We start from the raw sequence: 19574 nt of genomic DNA, 5'->3' as shown, positions 1-19574 counted from the left end.
CATGAAGGCGGTGTATGTCTGGCCTGGCTCGAACAAACCAATAGAGTCAAGAGGGAATTTGGCACCGAGCCTGAACGTAAACAAAGACCGACTTCTGTCCCCCCCCCTCCCTTCCCCCAGGTGGCAGCGGTGCGCGAAGGCATGTCGTGGATGGTCCCGGTGCCGCTGCTCTCCCTGCTGACGGCCAAGCAGCTGGAGCAGATGGTGTGCGGCATGCCCGAGATCTGCTGCGACGTGCTGAAGAAGGTGGTGCGCTACCGCGAGGTGGACGAGCAGCACGCGCTGGTGCAGTGGTTCTGGCAGACCCTGGGCGAGTTCTCCAACGAGGAGCGCGTGCTCTTCATGCGCTTCGTCTCGGGACGCTCGCGGCTGCCCGCCAACACGGCCGACATCTCCCAGAGGTTCCAGATCATGAAGGTGGACAGGGTGAGTGGTGCCCCGGCCCGGGGATCAGACGCAACTGGATGGTGATAGTTTTTTTTTGCCCCCAAACCACATTTTTATTCAGACAAAAACAGCTCAACGACAACTGAAATACACACTGGAAATCAAGCATGATGTCTCCTCATCAAATTATTCCTCCAGCTCATTCTCCCATGGAGTCGGTGGGTTCAGGAGGTTATTAATGATTCCCTATATAATTGGTATTCCACCCCTAGAAACATGATTAGCTCCGGATATCCTCTAGAGCAGTGATTCATATCATATTATTCATATTGACAACACCTAATGAACTCCACAGGGTCCGGCCACGGACCCCCATTTGATGTCATTTCCCACCCCCCACCCCCCCACACACACACACACACACACCCCAAAATCTGAGAATATTTTGTATTGTTGGATATGATTTTGTCCAGAATTCTATGACTATCTGTATAGTAGAGATAACAGTGAAACTATGATCAGAAGAGTGTAAATGAAATAATGCTGAAGTTTAACAATTTACTAATTTCCTTGGGACCCCCTGGAACTCCCTCAAGGAACCCTGTTGATCCCCCGGACCCCATGTTGAGTCTGCTCTAGAGGGGTCGTGTGGGCATATAGCGGCTAGCGGAAAAATTCAGATGCAGATATCTTTAGAATGTTTATGTTGTCTAGTTGAGACATCTATAATCCATAACAGTAATGCACATAAGCATATATCACACATTTAAAAGATACATTTTATACATTTGTGTGAATTCAATGCAAATGTCACTCACATAAGTATGTAGTAGAAGACTGCAGTATCGAATAGTTAGAGTTGAAAATGGTATGACAATTACGTAGCACGATTAGTGACCAAAATGATCACGGTTATCAGTATTATGTGCTGAAAATGTTCAAAAAGTACCGATGCACTCGCTGAACTCATTTGACCTCATGTCGTCTCCGCAGCCGTACGACAGCCTGCCCACCTCCCAGACGTGCTTCTTCCAGCTGCGTCTGCCTCCGTACTCCAGCCAGGCCGTGATGGCGGAGAGGCTGCGCTACGCCATCAACAACTGCCGCTCCATCGACATGGACAACTACATGCTCTCCCGCAACGTGGACAACGCCGAGGGCTCCGACACCGACTACTGACACACAAACACACTCTGATTATTCAGACCCACGAATGAGTACAGACTGGCTTATCAGACACGAATGTGCACACACACACAGACACACACACACACAGTCGGCAAAAACCCCGGAGATGCATAGTCATCACTTATCGTAGGAACTCCTGAGCAGACGGGCCGCCTTTTAAAATCCATTATGTGCTACTCAAAACATCACGGATTCAGTGTGTTCATTTCACCTCATGGTTTATTAGCAGTTTTTAAGACACAACAATCCACACAAGAAGTGTATTTAGTACGATCGCTTTTCTTTTCTCCCCTCATTGCTCCGCATCCCATTTTCAGGGTTTTTGCATGGAGGTATGTTTATTTTGTTTGGAAATGTGTATAGAATATTCAAGCCAGTGGGGGGGAGTGGGGGATATTGTACATTGTGTAAAATGCTTCATTAGGAAAATGTTTTACATAATATCCATATTTATTTTGTTTTAATTTCGAAAAAAATGCCTATGCCGAGTTTCCTAAAGCATACAAAAAAAAAGAAATCACACACAAATAAATGCTTCAAAATGGATTTGTTGCTTCTGTGCTGAGGTTTGTTGGATAGGATAACCCAAAACTGTCCCCGGGGAAGAAAACAGGGAATGATGGAAAGTATTCAGAAAGCAGACATCACATTTATTCAATAAGTATAAAATATCACAAAGGCCATCTTTTGGGGGTAAATAAATTGTTGGGGGGAAAACAATATATACACAAAGGAAAACGTCTCTACATCGATAAGCAGTGTGTTCACACTATCTCATCTATGTCTCTTTGTAGGACAATGTTGGCAAGAGCTATTGGTTGGCTTGAACTGGGTGCGGCAGGAGATGTTTCTGGTCTCTATTGTCCCTCTTGGGTCCCTGTAATTGTTCTTTCAGGACAGCGGCGTAATTAATTTGCAGGCACTGGCGCCTTTGGTGACCAAATATAATTCTTCTCGTAAATTGGAAGTCATGAGTCTAGAAATTGCACATCAATCATATATCGCTGTTATGTAAAAGCTTTGTAACAAATTTAACTTCACTTAAATTGAGGGAGTATTATGGCTCTCTATCCACCTTATTTCCAGTTGCCATGATGCCTTGCGTGAAATATGGGTGCTTCTTCCGGTGTAATCCTCCCACCGTTACGCTGTTGACACAGACCCAACATAGCCCGTCTGTAAACAATGTTTCAAAGCTGCAGGCAAAGGAAACAATCACCTCCAGCTTGGCCGATAAATATCCTGAGTTATTCAAAGAGCAACCGGTTTAGCGGATGTGATAGATAACGTTATTACATTCCCTCAAATAAGTCGTCAAACGAGTGTTATTTCTTTTGTGACGAGCAACTTTTTTTTCCTCGTCAAACTCCGCAACTCTTTTTTCGGAGTTTGACGAGGAAACGCGCCAGCTGCAACAATCGGTCACGTTCTAGACCGGACCTTGCACCCATAATCATTTTACAGCGGGGCATTAAAAAATAAGGTGGATAGGTTCTGAGAATTCTACCGGTCTTGGGTTCATAAAACCCCTTTGGATAAACTCAGAAATGCACGGCGTTTGAACTGAAAACCTCCCAAAAACGGTTCACTTTTCACCTGACAGCGACGCGGGTGTCTTTGTATGTTATGCGGTCACACTATGGCATGGTATATCAGCATGAGGTAGAGGAACCATTAAAAACCTAAGGAGAAGCGGATCTACAAAGTAACAGTCAAAGTATTCAGCCGTCACAGCCGTTTCCATAACAGAGTCATGTGCATTCATACGCAGATCCACCGCAGGCACGTTCTCAGAAGAGCTCCGACCTATAGACGCATTGTTCTGCCTTAAATCCCCTTGTGTTTGCTTGTGTTGTGGGAATATAGCTGAGCAAATGCCCTCTGCCAACATTGTTTCAACCTTTGGACTCGTAAGATGACTTCTGTCCAACTCAAACACAACCAACGACAGCTCAAGCTCTCGAGTTCCATGTTTGCTCACACAGGCAATCGTTCTTGAACAGGCATGTCCAAAAGACCAGCTGTCAACAGCACCGCCGTCACATCCACTTTCTTTTTAACCCGGTGGCCTGTTTTTTTTTTTTTTTTCCACCGCCCATCTGGGCTGACCCGACATCCGAGCGGTGCGCACGCGTTCGCTGTAGATAACAAAAATTGGACTTTGATGATTTCAAAACATGCTTTTTAAGCTTAGAGTTTTGAGCTTGGCTCAAAAAAAATGGTGAGGTCTGCCCACACTGTCCCCCAGAGCAGCCTTTGATTTTTACCATAGTAGTTACAGGACGTCCCACGGCCGCACACACCGTTCCCAGTCCCGCGGACTGCAGCTAGGACAGCCAGCTCCGTTCGCCTGTGCTACTGTCTCCCATAGTTCTGGGGCCGACGATGCTCTCCTTCGCCTGCAGCAGTCTTTCCAGGCAAGGGGAGCGGATCTTGAAGGGCAGCGGCCCCTGGGCGAGGCGGGGGCGAGCGCCGGGGCGGAGGAGGGGCCCGCTCTGTGAGTCGGTGCTGGAGGAGACGGCGTTGTCCTGGGTTACCTCCTCCAGGTTACAGCGCGCGCGGGGGGGAAGAGGGGGCGACGCAGGAGTGGCCGAGCAGCCCGGGGGCGGGTCAGACGTGTTGAGGGAGCAGGCGGGCGAGGGGTGGAGCCACTTGAGGCGTGCGGCCGAGCAGGGGCCCGTGGGCGCCCTGCAGCCCGGGGCCGAGTCAGAGGAGCACAGGAACGGCGGAGGTGGGGCGGCGTTGGTATGATGCTGCTGGAGAAACAGAAGGCTCACATCAGCTTGTCCCAATAATGTCAGGCAAGGCAAGTTTATTTGTATATAGCACATTTCATACACACAGGACTAAAATGGAAAAATGAAAAGAGCAGTGTTGTAACAGTCATATATATATGTATATACTATATATACATTATATATATATATATATATATAGATAAGTAAGTGTGTGTGTGTGTGTGTGTGTGTGTGTGTGTGTGTGTGTGTGTGTGTGTGTGTGTGAATTAATATGCATACCTACATGTAGATCTTAAATTATGTGTTTTTACCGGTTTATATTAAATCCTCTCTTTTTGCTAAATCTACTTTGAACCAATCTAAGTCACAGAATACTTGGTTATCTTACCTCAGTTCAAACCTCACTGGTGCAGTCAGATCACTACTAAATTGCAAATCGCAGAAGGTGGTTCTTTGCCTCATTGAATATCCCTTATTACTCACACCACTTTTATGTTTGGAAATAGGGAATTGGCCGAGTACAATTAAGGAGAAAAAAAACATGGGGGATGGTCCTACCTACCCGTACCCTAACCCTACCCCTGAAACCGCCCACATCTCCCTATCCCCCTCGAATCCCACGACTCTCTAGTCTATAACCTTCCTATCACTAGCTATGGCTCCTTTCCCCTAGCCCCACCCCTTCCCTCCCACCACCTACATCCCCCTACCCAGCCCTCGAACCCTGACTCTACGACCGTCCTATCCCTAGCGATGGCCCATTTTACTTAGCCCCGCCCCCTTACTGATCACACCACCCTCCCACCACCCACATCTACCTAGCCACCCCCCCAACCCACCCATCCAATCCTGACTATGACCTTCCTATCCCTAGCTACAGACCCTTTTACCCAGCCCCGCCCCCCCCTTTCTTAATGGAATGGATGGATGTGAGGTCACAGTGACCTTGAACTTTGAACTTTGGCCACCAAAATCTAATCAGTTCATCCCTGATTCCATTTGGATATTTCAGCCAAATTTGAATACATTCCCTCAAGCTGTTCTTGAGATATCGTGTTAATGAGCATGGAATGGGTGGTCGTGAGGCCACAGTGACCTTGAACTTTGACCACCAAAATTTAATTAGTTCATCCTTGAGTCCAAGAGGATGTTTGATCCAAATTTGAAGAAATCCCCTCGTGGTGTACCAGAGGTATTGCGTTAATGAGCATGGAACGGTCGTGAGGTCACAGTGGCCTTGAACTTTGACCACCAAAATCTAATTAGTCCATCCTTGAGTCCAAGTGGACATTTGAGCCTAATTTGAAGCAATTCCAGCATTCTCAAATTTGGTGGACATATAGAGCAAGGCCAAGGAACAAATGATTTTTTCAATTAATGTATTTAATGAAAGGTGAGAACGATCTATTCCAAAGGACATGTTTGCAGTGTCAACAAATAGTTTGATAGAAACGATGTCTTTGGGCGTAACAGGAAGTTGAAGACATTGCAGGCATTGCCTTCTAGTTCATTGGTTGAATGTGATTGTGATGACATGGCAGTTTCCAAGTGTCCCATTTAATGCATCAATGAGTCAACACATTCTTGAAGTGTGAGGCCGTTCCTCCCCTCACACTCAGCCTGTTGTCCTTGGAAAACATGATCGACAATTCCTCAACTCCATAAAAAGAACACACTGCGATGCCTTCACTGCCGTCTACACTTCCAGCGTTTTGGCAGACAACCTGACATTTTTACGTCTCCCCTCTCTCAACACTGGAGTTCGGTTACCCCAGGCTGGAGATGGACTGGCGGAACAGATGACAAATTACCTTTAAAGGACGCGGGATTTATTTTGGATTCATTTACCTTTTGCTTGTTAGCCGGAGTGCTGTCATCATCATCTGTCCGGGTCGGTGTCGGTGTCGGTTTGGGTTTGACGTGGGGGAACCAGCTCTGAAGCATCTCATCTATTTTCAGTAGAATGCTGAGGAAGCGTTCACTAGAAGAGAGAGAGAGGGGGGGGGGGAGAGCCCACAAGGTCAGTGAATGATGCTGCTGACGAGGACAAGGTGATCTCATGTGTTGTTCCAGAACCTGAGGCTGCACGCACGGTGCCTAGATCAGCTGCCCGTCACTGACCACCCGCATTTTTTTTAACTGGAGTCTTTTCAATGGCAGCTGATTACAGGGAGCAAACGGCATTCAGAGACAAACCAGCCAGCAGCTCAGATGGCTTAGCCATGTCTCGCCAATGGCCATTACATAAGCCATATAAAGCCACTGCCGACACGTTCAGTTCCCTGGCTTTATCTGATTGGTGGACGACAACACGAGATAGCGCACTAGCGATTGAATAAATAAAAGACTGGCTGGGAGGGAGGGAGGGAGGAAACGTTACGCAGGCTGTTCTGTTCCGCGTGTATCTGCATTCCTTCCGTCTGGGTGATGTTATCTGCGCACGCCACACGTCCACACGCGGCACACACACACACACACACATGGCAGCACATGTCTGCGCTGAGGAGGACAGGCACAGGGGCACGCTCACTCCACATGTGAGGACTCCACATTCATTTTAATAGCCGCGGCAAGTAATCAGATTACAAATGAGCCACAGCGAGTAATCAGATTACAAACGAGGAATTTGACTTTGTGCAGTGTGCGGCGATCACAACTAGCAGAAGATGAAGCAAACGCAAAACCATCTTAAATTAAATGATAAAGTGCAAAGTAAAGCTCCTTTAAAGTGACATAATGGGGGTGGGGGGGGGGGATCATGTCCATGTCAAATGTCCAGTAAAAGTCCTTTAAGTGATATATAATGGGGGTGTAGGATAGTGTCCATGTAAAATGTCCATGTAAGATGTGAAACGTGAGCGTAGTGAGCGGTGGTGTGCTGCTCTACACAGGACACACATGCTGCGGCCACACGTGGCAGTAGAGTGTGTGTGTGTGTGTGTGTGTGTGAGGGGGGGGGGCTCCGCTCCATTCACTGGCTATAAATAGCGCAGTAAGCCCTGGAGCAGCCCGTACTGTAGTGGCCTCGCCCACTGCTCACAGTCAGCTACGAGTTGGATTTAAAACAGAATTTACTGTAGCCAAGCTACCCCCCACACCACCACCCCCCCACACACGCCCCCCACGCCCCCGCCTCTGTCGGACATCACCGTCACACACCAGAGACGGGGGAGGAGGGGGAACTGGGATTTACGTCATTTCAGGAGGGGAGAAAAAACACAGAACAGGACGATCATCGTGTTGCTACAAACTTGGAGGCGTTCACGTGTTGAACTCATTGGAAACGCCCACACGACCAAAAAAAAATGTATTTAATATTTTCATTTAAAATGAACCGCAAATGGCTCGCCCATCTGGTTTTTTCATGGACCCCACGCGCCATAATCTTTCAAGCACAAGCACCTTATGTGACTGGTAACAAACGCTATGTTGTAATGTTGTATGTTTTTTTTGTTTGTTTTGTTTTTCTTTTCTTTCCTGTGTCTGAGTTTGTTTTTCTTGTTTGTTTATTAAAAAGAAAAAGAAAAAAAGATTCACAAATGAACTGGAGAAGACGTTTCTGGCTTTTCTTCTCGCTCTTCATAACTAGGGTTGATTTCATTGCTGTGAATATAACAGATCATTTTGGATTTTTATGATCATGGAATGCCGTTGAATGCCAGGTTTGCCGCATGTGTTGACAAGTGGTGGCGCCAACTGGGAGATAACAGACCCCCACGTATAAAAAAAAAAATCTCCACGTCCTACTTGTAGTTACCACTACTCAAGAGTCGCACGTAAACATTTTGTCACATTGAGAGGCAATCTGACACAACGTGAACGTGGCGTTTGTGCCTCAACTCTTGAGCAGACGCCACCTACACTGTTCTCCATGTGCGGTCGGGCCCAGTGCAACTGCGGCTTGTACAAATAAATGTCTTAACTGTACATTTAAACACTGAGCTTCATTTCATAGCCCGACATTTTGAAATTTTATGTGGAGCACTAAAGAGAATTAACACAATTTATGTGCTCCGCTTTGTGGGAGAAGGCGAGATGGTTTCTTGGCGAACGCTACAGACAGCTGCTCTGCAGTTGATGTGGCGGCTCTCTTGCATATGGAAGAAGAAGCCATGAGTTGAACGTGACAGTATATTTCCTCGTTTGTAATCTTGGCACTTAATTCTTTAGCGTGGCTGCTTCATTTCCACTGTCAAGAGCTGAAACACATCAATGACGACGTGAAGGCACCGGAGAGACTCCACCAACTCTGGACAATATTAATTCCACAACTTGCTGTTACGTCCAACAGCATCGTCATCAACTTGAATAATAGCTCGAAAACATCCCCTTACAATTTGCAATGAACTCTCTGTCTCTGTTAGTTTCACAGTTATGGTTAAAAAATAATAATCGTCTTTCCAGATCCACCAAATTCAAGGCTGTGGTGTGATCATCACAGGATACCGTAAACCACTATTCCAATCGGCATGAAGTCGCCACACGACTTTACTGCATCTGGACAGTTCAGATAGAGTCAGGTCAGCTGTAAATCACAGAAGAGTGTCGTAAATTGACCTTCGAATGTTTTCCTGCGATTGTCAAATCACGGGGGACTCATTGTGCTTCTCTGCCAGCCAAACCCCGCCCATCCGGCATCAAGCCAAACCCCGCCCATCCGGCATCAAGCCAAACCCCGCCCATCTGGCATCAAGCCAAACCCCGCCCATCTGGCATCAAAGCAGGCGAGAACCAGCCCTGGAAAACGATGGCCCCTACTAGGCACAATTCCATAACATCTGAGTATAGGGTCCTGTTTGAAGTGGGAGGGTCCTAGACGTAACTCACAGTCGTACTTTTATGTCCGTGACAGCGGTGACACCCCTACAGGTCACACAAAGTCCAGGAAGAATATACGGTGCGGGAGGGAACAAATGACGGAAATTCATGATAAATAAATACATGGAGACGCTCGTAAGCGTTCTGAAATGACAGTTTAGATCTATTTAGGTGGGGAGTTTTTGTGTGTGAAGTTGTGCGTCCGTTTCCTATCGCATCAACTGGTGATGTTTTGGGTTCGAGTAAATCGACGAAACAGATTCCGAACAGAAAATACCACTACCTCAGTTACATGTCATGAAACCTGTTGGTTGCATGTTTTTCTCCTTATCAATGTACAGTACATTCCCTTACAAACATCCCTGACTGTGCTCAATCAGTGTTACAGCTGCTTATGTGTCATGTGACCACTGAAGTGATAAGGGTTAAAAAAAACATTTTGTGTGTGTGTGTGTGTGTGTGTGTGTGTGTGTGTGTGTGTGTGTGTGTGTGTGTGTGTGTGTGTGTGTGTGTGTGTGTGTGTGTGTGTGTGTGTGTGTGGACCTAACAATACATAAAAAGCCATCCACATCATATCATATCATCATATCATATTCGGGGGAACAAGTAGGCTATGCTAATTTATTTTTAACAGATTATGAAAGTGCAGATTGTAAGCTTTCAAGTGATGTGTCATACATTGAAATCTGAATATAGTTGAAGAAGATTATGCTTATTTGAATGTCCGTACTCCATTCAGAGAAAATCGCCCTGGAAGTTGGCGAGCCAGCTTGGCTTGCCCTGAACAAGCTTAGTTTGCTAACAAACTAAGGTCCCTATCGTTGCATCGGCGCTGTTTCTAGGCCGAACGCCTGGCGCAGCTCAAATCAGTGGGCGTGGACCAGCGCACTTGATATCGTCGTGCTGGCGCTAGACGCAGCCTCAACCATTACAACCACGCCTTTTAAGCGTAAAATTATGCACCGTCATGCTCATTGGATAACTGCAATAAACGAATCGCACGCTTGCCTTTTTAGCTCCAATTCCAGTGATCCCGCAAAACCAGAGGAAAGCCAAACGCTCTGCCCCCCCCCCCTCCCTTCATCCAGTCTGTCTGTCTGCATTATAGGCTATTATTCCATATTATTATGCTTCTCAAACCAATCTAACTGCAGTTTCAATACTGCAAGCATGTAAATACGCTACACTATAGCAAGATCAAAGTGAAAATAATGTTCTAAATGCATCGGATAGAAAAATATAGCCTATCCCTATATGATGAGATTAATTTTATATTGGTGAAAGTTTGTCCAGAACGATATCGTTTTCTCTCCCCTGCTACAGGTAGAATGATGCACATAAATATACCCTACATTATGTAAAGTCATTGCATAAATGTGTTTTTATTGTAAAACTAAATGTGAAGTAGGGCCAAGTTATTGGAGCGGACATCACAGTATAGCACATGACAGTAGAAGGCGTTCCGCAACGTGTTCCGCTGTCACTTATCTAAATCACGTTAAATCCACACAGGGTATATATAGGCTCAAGAGGACATATATGTTTCACATAGGGTGGTGTTTCATTTCGATGTTTTATTTGGTCCAATATTGAAATGTTCTACAATTGCAGGTTGTCTTACCATTACACATTATTTTAGATCTACCTTTTATATCTATTTCGGCTAATTTGGTTGCTATTTAGTAGCGAAATGGAGGACCCAATTGCATGCTGGGACAGGGACATTCACAGGCAGTAAACTTACAACTGCTATTTCCTATGGGAAGCTGGGTGCTGCTATGTGTTGTGTCTGTCTGAGCGAGGGAGTCAGAGAGAGAGAGAGAAGGGTGACAGAGAAGAGGCAGAAGAGCACTGGCGCACTGAATAGGCCTGGTTTCAGAGAGAGACAGAGAAGGGTGACAGGGGAGAGGCAGAAGAGCACTCCTTGACTGAATAGGCCTGCTTTTCAAAGGCGCAAATCGCTAAATGTAGGCCAGGTGCGAAGATAGCAGTACGCCGGTAGTTAGCGCCGACACGCCCACTTTGGCCCATTCTGGGACTGCGCCACGCCCATTCGGCCTAAAGCGCATTTGGCAGCCTAAAGCCATATTGATATCGTCCCAAAACAGGCGCAAGGCACGTTTTTTTGCGTTTAAGGCCCGTTTTAGCGCCGAAGGCTTGTGGGAGAATAGGGCCCTAAGTGTTTAGTGATGCTAAAACTGTAGTTTGTTATATTGAGTGCGTTCTTCAATATCTATTAAACTTGCATATCAATATGATTTGTGCTATTTCACGTTTGCCTACATAGGTCCAGAGAATGTGAAAGTAAAGAAAGGGATGTGGGATGTGAGGCGGGGTCTGAAAAAGAACCAGGTATTTACCCCATGTTTGGGTTCTGAAGGACCCCCATTATTCTCTGGATACGGTCCATTGCAACGCTCTCCTGGAAGCTGCTGAGACCTGTGGCAGAAGAGAGAGAGAAATATGTGCTGAGCAAAGGAGACAGAGAAGGCACGTGAGCTCCAGCACAGGCAGTGGCTCTGAATTTAACAACACTACCCAATTACTACTTAACTATTGCTAATTAATACTAGCTCCTCTACATCTGTCTGATCATCAGTTCTGTTCTTTGCTGCCTTGAGGACGAGAGGCCACACAACACATTTCAGGAGCAAAGCAATCACAGTTACAACCCATTTAACTGTCTACATGTATATCCCACAGTAGTTAAAATGTGTCAAACCTAGTCTTCCTCTGAAGGGAGGGGAAAGGAAGGCTGATATCTCCAACTATGCTGCTTACTGTGTGCTAGGGCTGGGCGATATAGCCAAAGAATGTATCGATATAAAATATCTTGATCATTATTGAAAATGTTTAAAGGCCCATTTAAGACCACGAGAGAGAAAAAATTACTACTTTATTTCAAACCACCTTATTTATGAAGGCACACAGGTAATAATTTGTATGTTAACACAACAATTAAAAACACACAAATTGACTGTTGCAGCTTCAAAGTGCGAATCCGCCACTTAAAGGTGTGTATTATGAAATGCAAAATGATAAGATGATAATTTGTTTTTCATTTCACTGTGACTTTACAATTGCAATTATGTGCGTGAATCTTCCAGTGAAATGATTTGAATTGCTCCGCTTTGCGTCAACCATCCTCACACAACTCTGCCTATCTTTAGCATCTCGCGTCTCACACCTCACACTATTACTGGTGCTTCCACAGGCAGCAGCAGAGCGGTGGGGTTAAGGGGGTTTTAAAGCTGGGATTAAGACACACTCACGTTCAGAGTACCTCCCCGACCTCAGGCCCTGCAGGATGGACCACAGCGGCTGGACGTAGCACTGCAGCTCCGCGCGCTGTGTGGGACAGGGTCATGCAGTTAGTTAGCCATTCAGTGCTATCAGCGCTGCTAACACCACCACGTAAAGCGCTTTCAAATCGCCTTTAAGTACACCCATCCTCAGTGGGCGTTAGTGCTTATTGCAGCCCCGACCTGGCCACCTGATTGCATCGGTCACATAATCCACCAGACGTCAGTTAAAGAGCATGGTGCAGGTTGGAGACCACGTTGCAAATATGTGGGAGGGGTATATATATAGCTATATATATAGCAATGGGATTTTCAAAAAAATAATTAATTGATTAATTAAATCACACATAGCTGGATCTAGACTGGTTTTTGTAAAGCAGCTGGCCACTGTTCCTGAAATGGAAATGTACACCTGTGATGTCAGCCCCAGCAGAAGGTTCAGTAACAAAGCGATGTCACACAAGTGATGTCACAGGTGCTGAACGCCCATTTAGAATTAGAGGTCGACCGATATGGGTTTTTCAATGCCGATATTTAGAGATGGCCGATATATAATGTAGATTATTTTATTATTTTATTTTATTTCTTTGCATTCGATAAAATACATGATTTAAATATAATAATGAATAAGAGTATTTGGGTAAAAAAAAACAAGTAGCCTATAATTCCATTATCCATTCATGCACATTGAGATAAATGAAAGATAAATGAAAGAGAGAGAGAAAAGTCACTGAAATTATGCATTTTAATTGGAAGTTTATGATTTATTTGGACACATTTAGATATAAAAATAAATAAATAACTAGCTGTAATCACGCTTTTTTATTTCATTTTTATTAATCTATTTGGCAATACCACTGCCTCCGTGGCCCACTACACGGTGCTCTGAGGCCCACCAGTGGGGCACGGCCCAGTGGTTGAGAATAGCTGATGTAAGGTAAGGGTCCCATGCAAGACCGACCCCCCTCTCAAAACACCCCAAACGAAAACAGAATTATTTCTCTCTGCCTATTTTACACAATGATGAAATCATTTAGGTTACTACAATAATTAGGTCTACTTTTGATTTGGATAATTAGGCCTACTCGTATCAATTTCAGCCAAATTCTGGTAAATTCTGCAATATTCCATGTTTTACAGTTGATTCATTTTTGTGACCAAATTCCATGATTCCGTCCATTTTTTTGACTATTTTGCGGAAATATGGCCCTATGTAAATTCAAATATCCAACCTGCACCTTATGTTCTTTAATTGAATAATGAGTATGATAACCCTTGAGGAGCCCTCGGCTTGTAGCGTGTGTTGCTGCATTTTGACTTATTGGTTCACGCCTCAGTGACTGATGACGCATTTTTGCACCCACTCTCACTAGGTGGCATTAGCCCCATGTTAACATTTGAAAGTCAATAATGTCCCCAGGCCTCTAAATAAGAGGTCCCCCTCAACAGCTGACAGATGCTAATGGGGAAACTGATCGCAATCAACAACTTGACACACGTCGTCCCTGACTCTCACTCTGCAAGCTGCAACCAGAGCGAGACGTGAGACCAGCAGCTCTCACACTGTTATATCATCAGTCAGTCTGTGGTGTGTCTGTTCAACGCATTCCAACCGTTCTTTTGTACTGTCTGCAGAACATGGATGGAAGTGGCTGGCTGCCCATGCTTTGTCACGTGTGTGTGTGTGTGTGTGTGTGTGTGTGTGTGTGTGTGTGTGTGTGTGTGTGTGTGTGTGTGTGTGTGTGTGTGTGCGTGTTTCTCCCCGTCTTCCTACCCAATTGTAATCGGCCAATGGACCCTTTTCACAGCAGCAACCGTTTTCAGGTGGTCGGTAAAGCAGGTGTATCCGATACCATTAATGCTGGTTCCATTCCATTTAGGTCTTCCAGTGCCAGGGCCCTCATTAATGGTATTGGTTCCACCTGCTTTACTTCCTGCTTCTTCGTTGTTGTTTTTTTTTGCATGATTTTTTTTTAGGGGGGGGTTCCTATCTAGAGGCACTAGTAGTGCAGCGACCAGGATACCCTTAATCCAGCTTCCCACCCGCAGACACGGCCAACTGCGGCCCATATGGACGCCCAACCAACACACGGGGGCTCGAACCCGTGACCCTCGTCGTGTTGGTGCACTACGCGGCCAGTGAATGATTTGATTTCCTACATCTCCCAGAAACGGGTAAGCTGGTCTCTCTGCTGCTCCTGTGTGTGGAGAAGCTGGTCTCTCTCCTGCTGCTGGGTGTGGAGAAGCTGGTCTCTCTCCTGCTCCTGTGTGTGGAGAAGCTGGTCTCTCTCCTGCTCCTGTGTGTGGAGAAGCTGGTCTCTCTCCTGCTGCTGTGTGTGGAGAAGCTGGTCTCTCTCCTGCTGCTGGGTGTGGAGAAGCTGGTCTCTCTACGATGGATTTCTCTGTGTGTGATTGTTGATCATCTCTTGGTGCAAAATGGCGTCTCTAGAAAGAGACACCTCACTCTTTGATTCTGAGGGACTGACACCAAAACCTGACGTTTATGTTGATGTTTTCGATCACTTACATGTATATTTAGTTTCTCACGCCCCCCCCCCCCCCCCCCCCCGTGTGTGTGCGAGTGTGTGTGTGTGTGTGCGAGTGTGCGCGCGTGCACCAGTGTGATCAGAAAATGTGTCAAAGGAGGCATTGTGAGAGAAAAGCCCGTCTCACCTTTAGTGAAAACAGTTCTTTGTCAGTCCGTGGTGTCGGCTTCTCACAGAGTCTCTCCAGGCCAGGAGGACTGTGTGCTCTCTTCCTCGTTTCACGGTGCTTTGCCGTAACGCCACCTTCTGAAGAAGCCCAGCAGGCCCGGGCAGGTTTCTGCTGCCCAACGTAGGTGGATCCCTGAACCGGAGGCTCCGGGGCAGCGCAAGGGTCACGGTCGTCATCCCGCCTTTGGGTGGGCGCAGAGCGGACAGAGTTTGCAGGAGAGTCCCTTAAGGAGGTGGTAGACGACGGCGGCGGTTGTGCCTCCTCCCCCGTGTGCCGAGGACTTAATCCGTTGGGACTATCATAGTCCTCGTCGTCGCTGGCGAGCCAGTCGATGGAGTAATCCGAGTCCGAGGTCGACATGATGAAGCTAGACTCCTAGCCAGCGGAGAGCATCGCGGCGCTGGAAACCAAAACACAGCAAAGACACGTCGTTTTAAAGAGCTTGCCACAAACGTCTGGGCCCTTCTTGATCTAACTTCTTTCTCTCTGATTTAAAAATAATAATAATAATAATAATAACCTTAACTTGTACCACTGTTCCTTCAGAAGTTGTAGTTATCATAGACTGTGTTACATAGTGGATTGCTCTATTGCTGACAAAAATGTGTTATTGTAAGTCGCTTTGGATAAAAGCGTCTGCAAATGTATGTAATGTAACAAACGTACTGAGAAACCTGACATTTTGCATGCATGGATATTCAGTTGACGTGCAGGCCTAATACTTAAACACACTCCACCTATAAATATGTAGTGTATTCTTATGTAACATCATTTCTGTGTATTTGAATAGTCATCAAAACACCTGCTTGTTAGATTTACAACTGTAAATCTTTTTTCCACAAACCACATGTCAGACAATATTCATAGAGGATCTGTTGCAGCCATCTGGACAAAGACTGAATGTAAACCCATGGATAAACACATTAGACCAGTATGGTTCTCAATGTGGGGGCCGCATTTGGGGGTCCGTGGCCTTATGTACTACACGTGGGGTCCTTAATCGGTAAAAGATTGAGAATCGCTGCAATAGACAGTTAGCGGTTATATATACACTCATAGCTCATCAGTAAATATACTCTGACAGCAGTATGGTGTCACAGGCTTGGGGGGAACTGGCAGATGAATTAGCCAATTGTTAGAAGAGATGACAAGGAGCAATTCATGCTTTCACGATGACTGAGCAAAGATGACAGAACTCAAACCATGACATTGCATTTTGTTTGATTTATGTCTGTCTAGGTTTAATGTGGGTATCTGGGATCAAACAACATAATCATGATCCCATAATTAGGCATGCAGGAATTGAGCGAGGGAGGCTCCTTTTTCCATTCTTTGTCTTGGGGGAGGCCCACAGTCTCCGACTTTGAAAACCCCTGCTTTAGAGGGTTCCAGGGGGGGGCACAAATTGATTAAAAAAAAAAACAATAAACCATTATTTCATTTATAAGAAGTTAACACATTTAGAAGAATCACTAGTTTGTTTGACTGTTCATCTCTACAATACAGATAGGCCTATAGAGTCATGGAATTCTGGACAGAATGATACAATGAAAATATCTTCAAATTATTTGGGTCCGAGAGAAAGAATGTGGTGGGGGTGCATGGTTGAATGAATGAATGAATTGATTTGGTGATTAGATAAAAGGAACAAGGAGAAATGTACAGTACCAAATATCAAACATATAAGTTAATAACAAACATCCAGGAAATCACCGAGGATAAAAACACAAAAAAGCCCTAGGGCTGGAAATAAGTTATTTCCATTGTGGTACCCACAATGTGGTCCCCCACATTCAAATGTTCTAATGTGGACTAAATTAGGGGATGAAAAATGTTGAGAACCACCGGATTAAATAGCCCTGCTGCTCAGCCTCCACCAAATGGGAGCTCGTCCAACAACATTATGTAAGAATGGAAAAAAAAATCCAAGCACATGGACTTGTTTCCCTTCGCCTGCAGTTCACGCAGCGTGCTGATACAAGCGGCCCGTAAAGACATAAACATCTGACTGCAACGTCCCGATATCAAAACCCTATAATAAAGCTTTATAGCCTACATTAAATATGACACCACCAGAGGGACTGAAAGAAATAGCTGCTTAAATGCAGCCACACAGCAAAAAATAAAATGCGGGGAACTTAATTGGTACAATTTTACCACACAATAACGTAAAAAAAACAATACAATAATACACTAAATCGCACATGGGGAAGTAGTTCCGATCCGTCTGTGTCCTACAATAGTAGCCTACAGTGTGGAAAGCTGTTCACAATCATCTCCAAAATCCTACAGTAGCCTACAGACAGTCGTGTTTGCGCAGCCTCCTCTCTATGGCCCCAGATCATCTCATTATAATAACCCAGGTGAGTTTGACAAGCCATGACATTGACAAGAGACAAATAATGTGTACAACATTTGTCAGAAATAGCAGCACTATAGTGACCCGTCATCTCCGCGCCCCATCACTTACCAGAAGTGAACAGTCAGTGTGTGTGTCCCCGGCCAGGCTCGGTGAGTTGAGGACAGCCAGCCGTGCTGTGTGCCGTGCCCGTGATGCAGCCTGCGCCGTGCCGTGCCGTGCCGTGCCGAGGCGGGCTAAAAGGCTGAGTGATGAGTGATGGAGTGAGACCATGAAACCAGAGCAGGCTGCATCCTATCAGCCCAGCCAGGCTCCCTCCTGCTGCCCGTGCAGCCTCTCCCAGGGCAACGTGTCTGAGCTGAGGGAGGGGCGGGTCTACCGGCCTGTCTGAGAGGGAGGGGGCGGGTCTATCGGGACAAGGCGAGCGGAGCCAAAGTCACGCCCACCGCCGGTTTAGGCATTCGAACCAAGGGATTTCATCTTCCACTCTGTTCTCCACAGACATTTCGTAAAATGCGTCTAAAAATAGTTTTACTTGATCAAACCAAGCGATTGAGGTTCATTTAGAATCATTCAGAGCAAAGCTTAAAAACAAAACGTCTAAATAATCTGTCCGCGTGAAAAGGTTATTTGGTCTCTCCTGATTCTAAATATAGCTGGATCGCTTGGTTTGACCAAGTAAAACTGTTTTTATATTTTTATAAGCATTTAGCAAATGTAAATGGGAAAAAGAATGGCGGATTAAATCCTAAATCGGAAGTGGGCGTGACTTTGGCTCTATATTGCATATTTCATGCACAGAGGCAATTCAAAGTGCTTTACACAAAAAGGATAAAAAGAAAAGAGAATAGTGTTACAAGGTATCCAAAATGTCATAGTGCAAAAATAATAAGCACATTTTTTCCTTTGTGAGTGAATTCATTATGCATTTTAAATTGTGCACTATTCTGAATGAATTCTGTAAGTGTGAGTTTATTATTATTATTATTATTATTATTATTATTATTATTATTATTATTATTATTATTATTATTATTATTATTATTATTACTATTTCCACTTCCCCATATCGCTTATTCACATTTACGTCCTACACTTGGCTTGTGTAGCCTCACCCTCGCCAGGGATGCCTCAGATAGAGAGACCATCAAAAAGATTAAAACACAATTAAGCCCAAAAGCTTATTTCCATTGTGGTCCTTATTGTGGATTATTTTGGGAATATGTGTAATCCTACAACTTTGAATGGGATTATTATAGAGATATAATATCTGTTATACCGGTAGGAATAGCTGCTATAAGCTCCTATAAAACTATTATAGCAATATCATAGTGGTACAAGTCTCCTACATTTATTACAGTATAGGAATTTCATTGCATAGTGACATCAAAATGTCAAAATGATGGCTGACAAGCTAAAATAAGCCTGTAGGCCACAGGTTCAGACTTTATTGGCTGGACTATGAGCAAGAGTCGTCCAATGTATAACCTTAGCAAGGGAGGATTTATGATTATCACTGATGATGTCACAATGTATATGCCATCATCAGTGGGTATGCCATCGACACTGATAACATCACAACATCACAATTGCTCGGGTTACATCACTGGTGACATCACAATTGCTTGACTGTGAAGGTAGAATACATTCAGCTCCGTGCTCAGCGCTCCGAGTAACCAGGAAGAGCCGGTGTCGCTTCGCGCATAATTCGTGCTGACTGTCACAGATTTGTGTGTGTGTGTGTGTGTGTGTGTGTGTGTGTGTGGTCACAGGGGGAAAAAGGAACAAAATATGTCCATGTATACGAAGCAGTATATGACAGTTTTGTGACTGCCAACACAAACTTTGCTCCTGTGATGTTTTACTGTGCTTTTGATTTGATTATGTCTTCTGTTGCCTGTCTAGCCTTCTGTTTCCTGCCTTCTTCGCCTGCTGCTCTGTTTTCACCCCATTCCCCATCAAGAGAACTTACTTGTCCTTAACTGATTCACCTGCATGGTTAAATAAAGGCTCAGTAAAAATTTTAATGTAAGATTTTGTAAATTAGTACAATTTTGAATGGTCACT

General features: G+C 45.1%; 2 protein-coding genes across 3 annotated transcripts in view; one reads left to right on the top strand and one right to left on the bottom strand.

Annotated features, from left to right (window-relative positions):
• Positions 1 to 3145, top strand: part of herc1 (HECT and RLD domain containing E3 ubiquitin protein ligase family member 1) — a 96846-nt gene extending 93701 nt beyond the window's left edge. The window contains exons 78-79 of the mRNA XM_083653036.1: positions 121 to 426; positions 1381 to 3145. Coding sequence (XP_083509162.1) covers positions 121 to 426; positions 1381 to 1566 — 492 coding nt within the window. The 3' untranslated portion in view covers positions 1567 to 3145. The remainder of the gene's footprint in view (positions 1 to 120; positions 427 to 1380) is intronic.
• A 585-nt stretch (positions 3146 to 3730) lies between these two features.
• On the bottom strand, positions 3731 to 17813 carry LOC310791347 (uncharacterized protein). Of its 2 annotated transcripts, none has more exons than XM_083653034.1 (6): positions 17619 to 17813; positions 15107 to 15548; positions 12404 to 12479; positions 11492 to 11570; positions 6162 to 6294; positions 3731 to 4331 (listed from the first exon to the last, which is right to left on the bottom strand). In XM_083653034.1, the coding sequence occupies exons 2-6, from the start codon at positions 15506 to 15508 to the stop codon at positions 3903 to 3905; spliced, it is 1119 nt and encodes a 372-aa protein (XP_083509160.1). In that variant the 5' UTR covers positions 15509 to 15548; positions 17619 to 17813; the 3' UTR covers positions 3731 to 3902. The 2 variants fall into 2 exon arrangements, with proteins under 2 accessions (XP_083509160.1, XP_083509161.1); XM_083653035.1 differs by having other exon boundaries at positions 3731 to 4328.
• Between the last annotated feature and the right edge of the window lie 1761 nt (positions 17814 to 19574).

Source organism: Poromitra crassiceps, assembly GCF_964638095.1.
Source record: "Poromitra crassiceps genome assembly, chromosome: 16".
Classification (NCBI taxonomy): domain Eukaryota; kingdom Metazoa; phylum Chordata; class Actinopteri; order Beryciformes; family Melamphaidae; genus Poromitra; species Poromitra crassiceps.
Note: the sequence above shows the minus strand (reverse complement) of the source record. Positions and strands in the feature narration are given on the sequence as shown.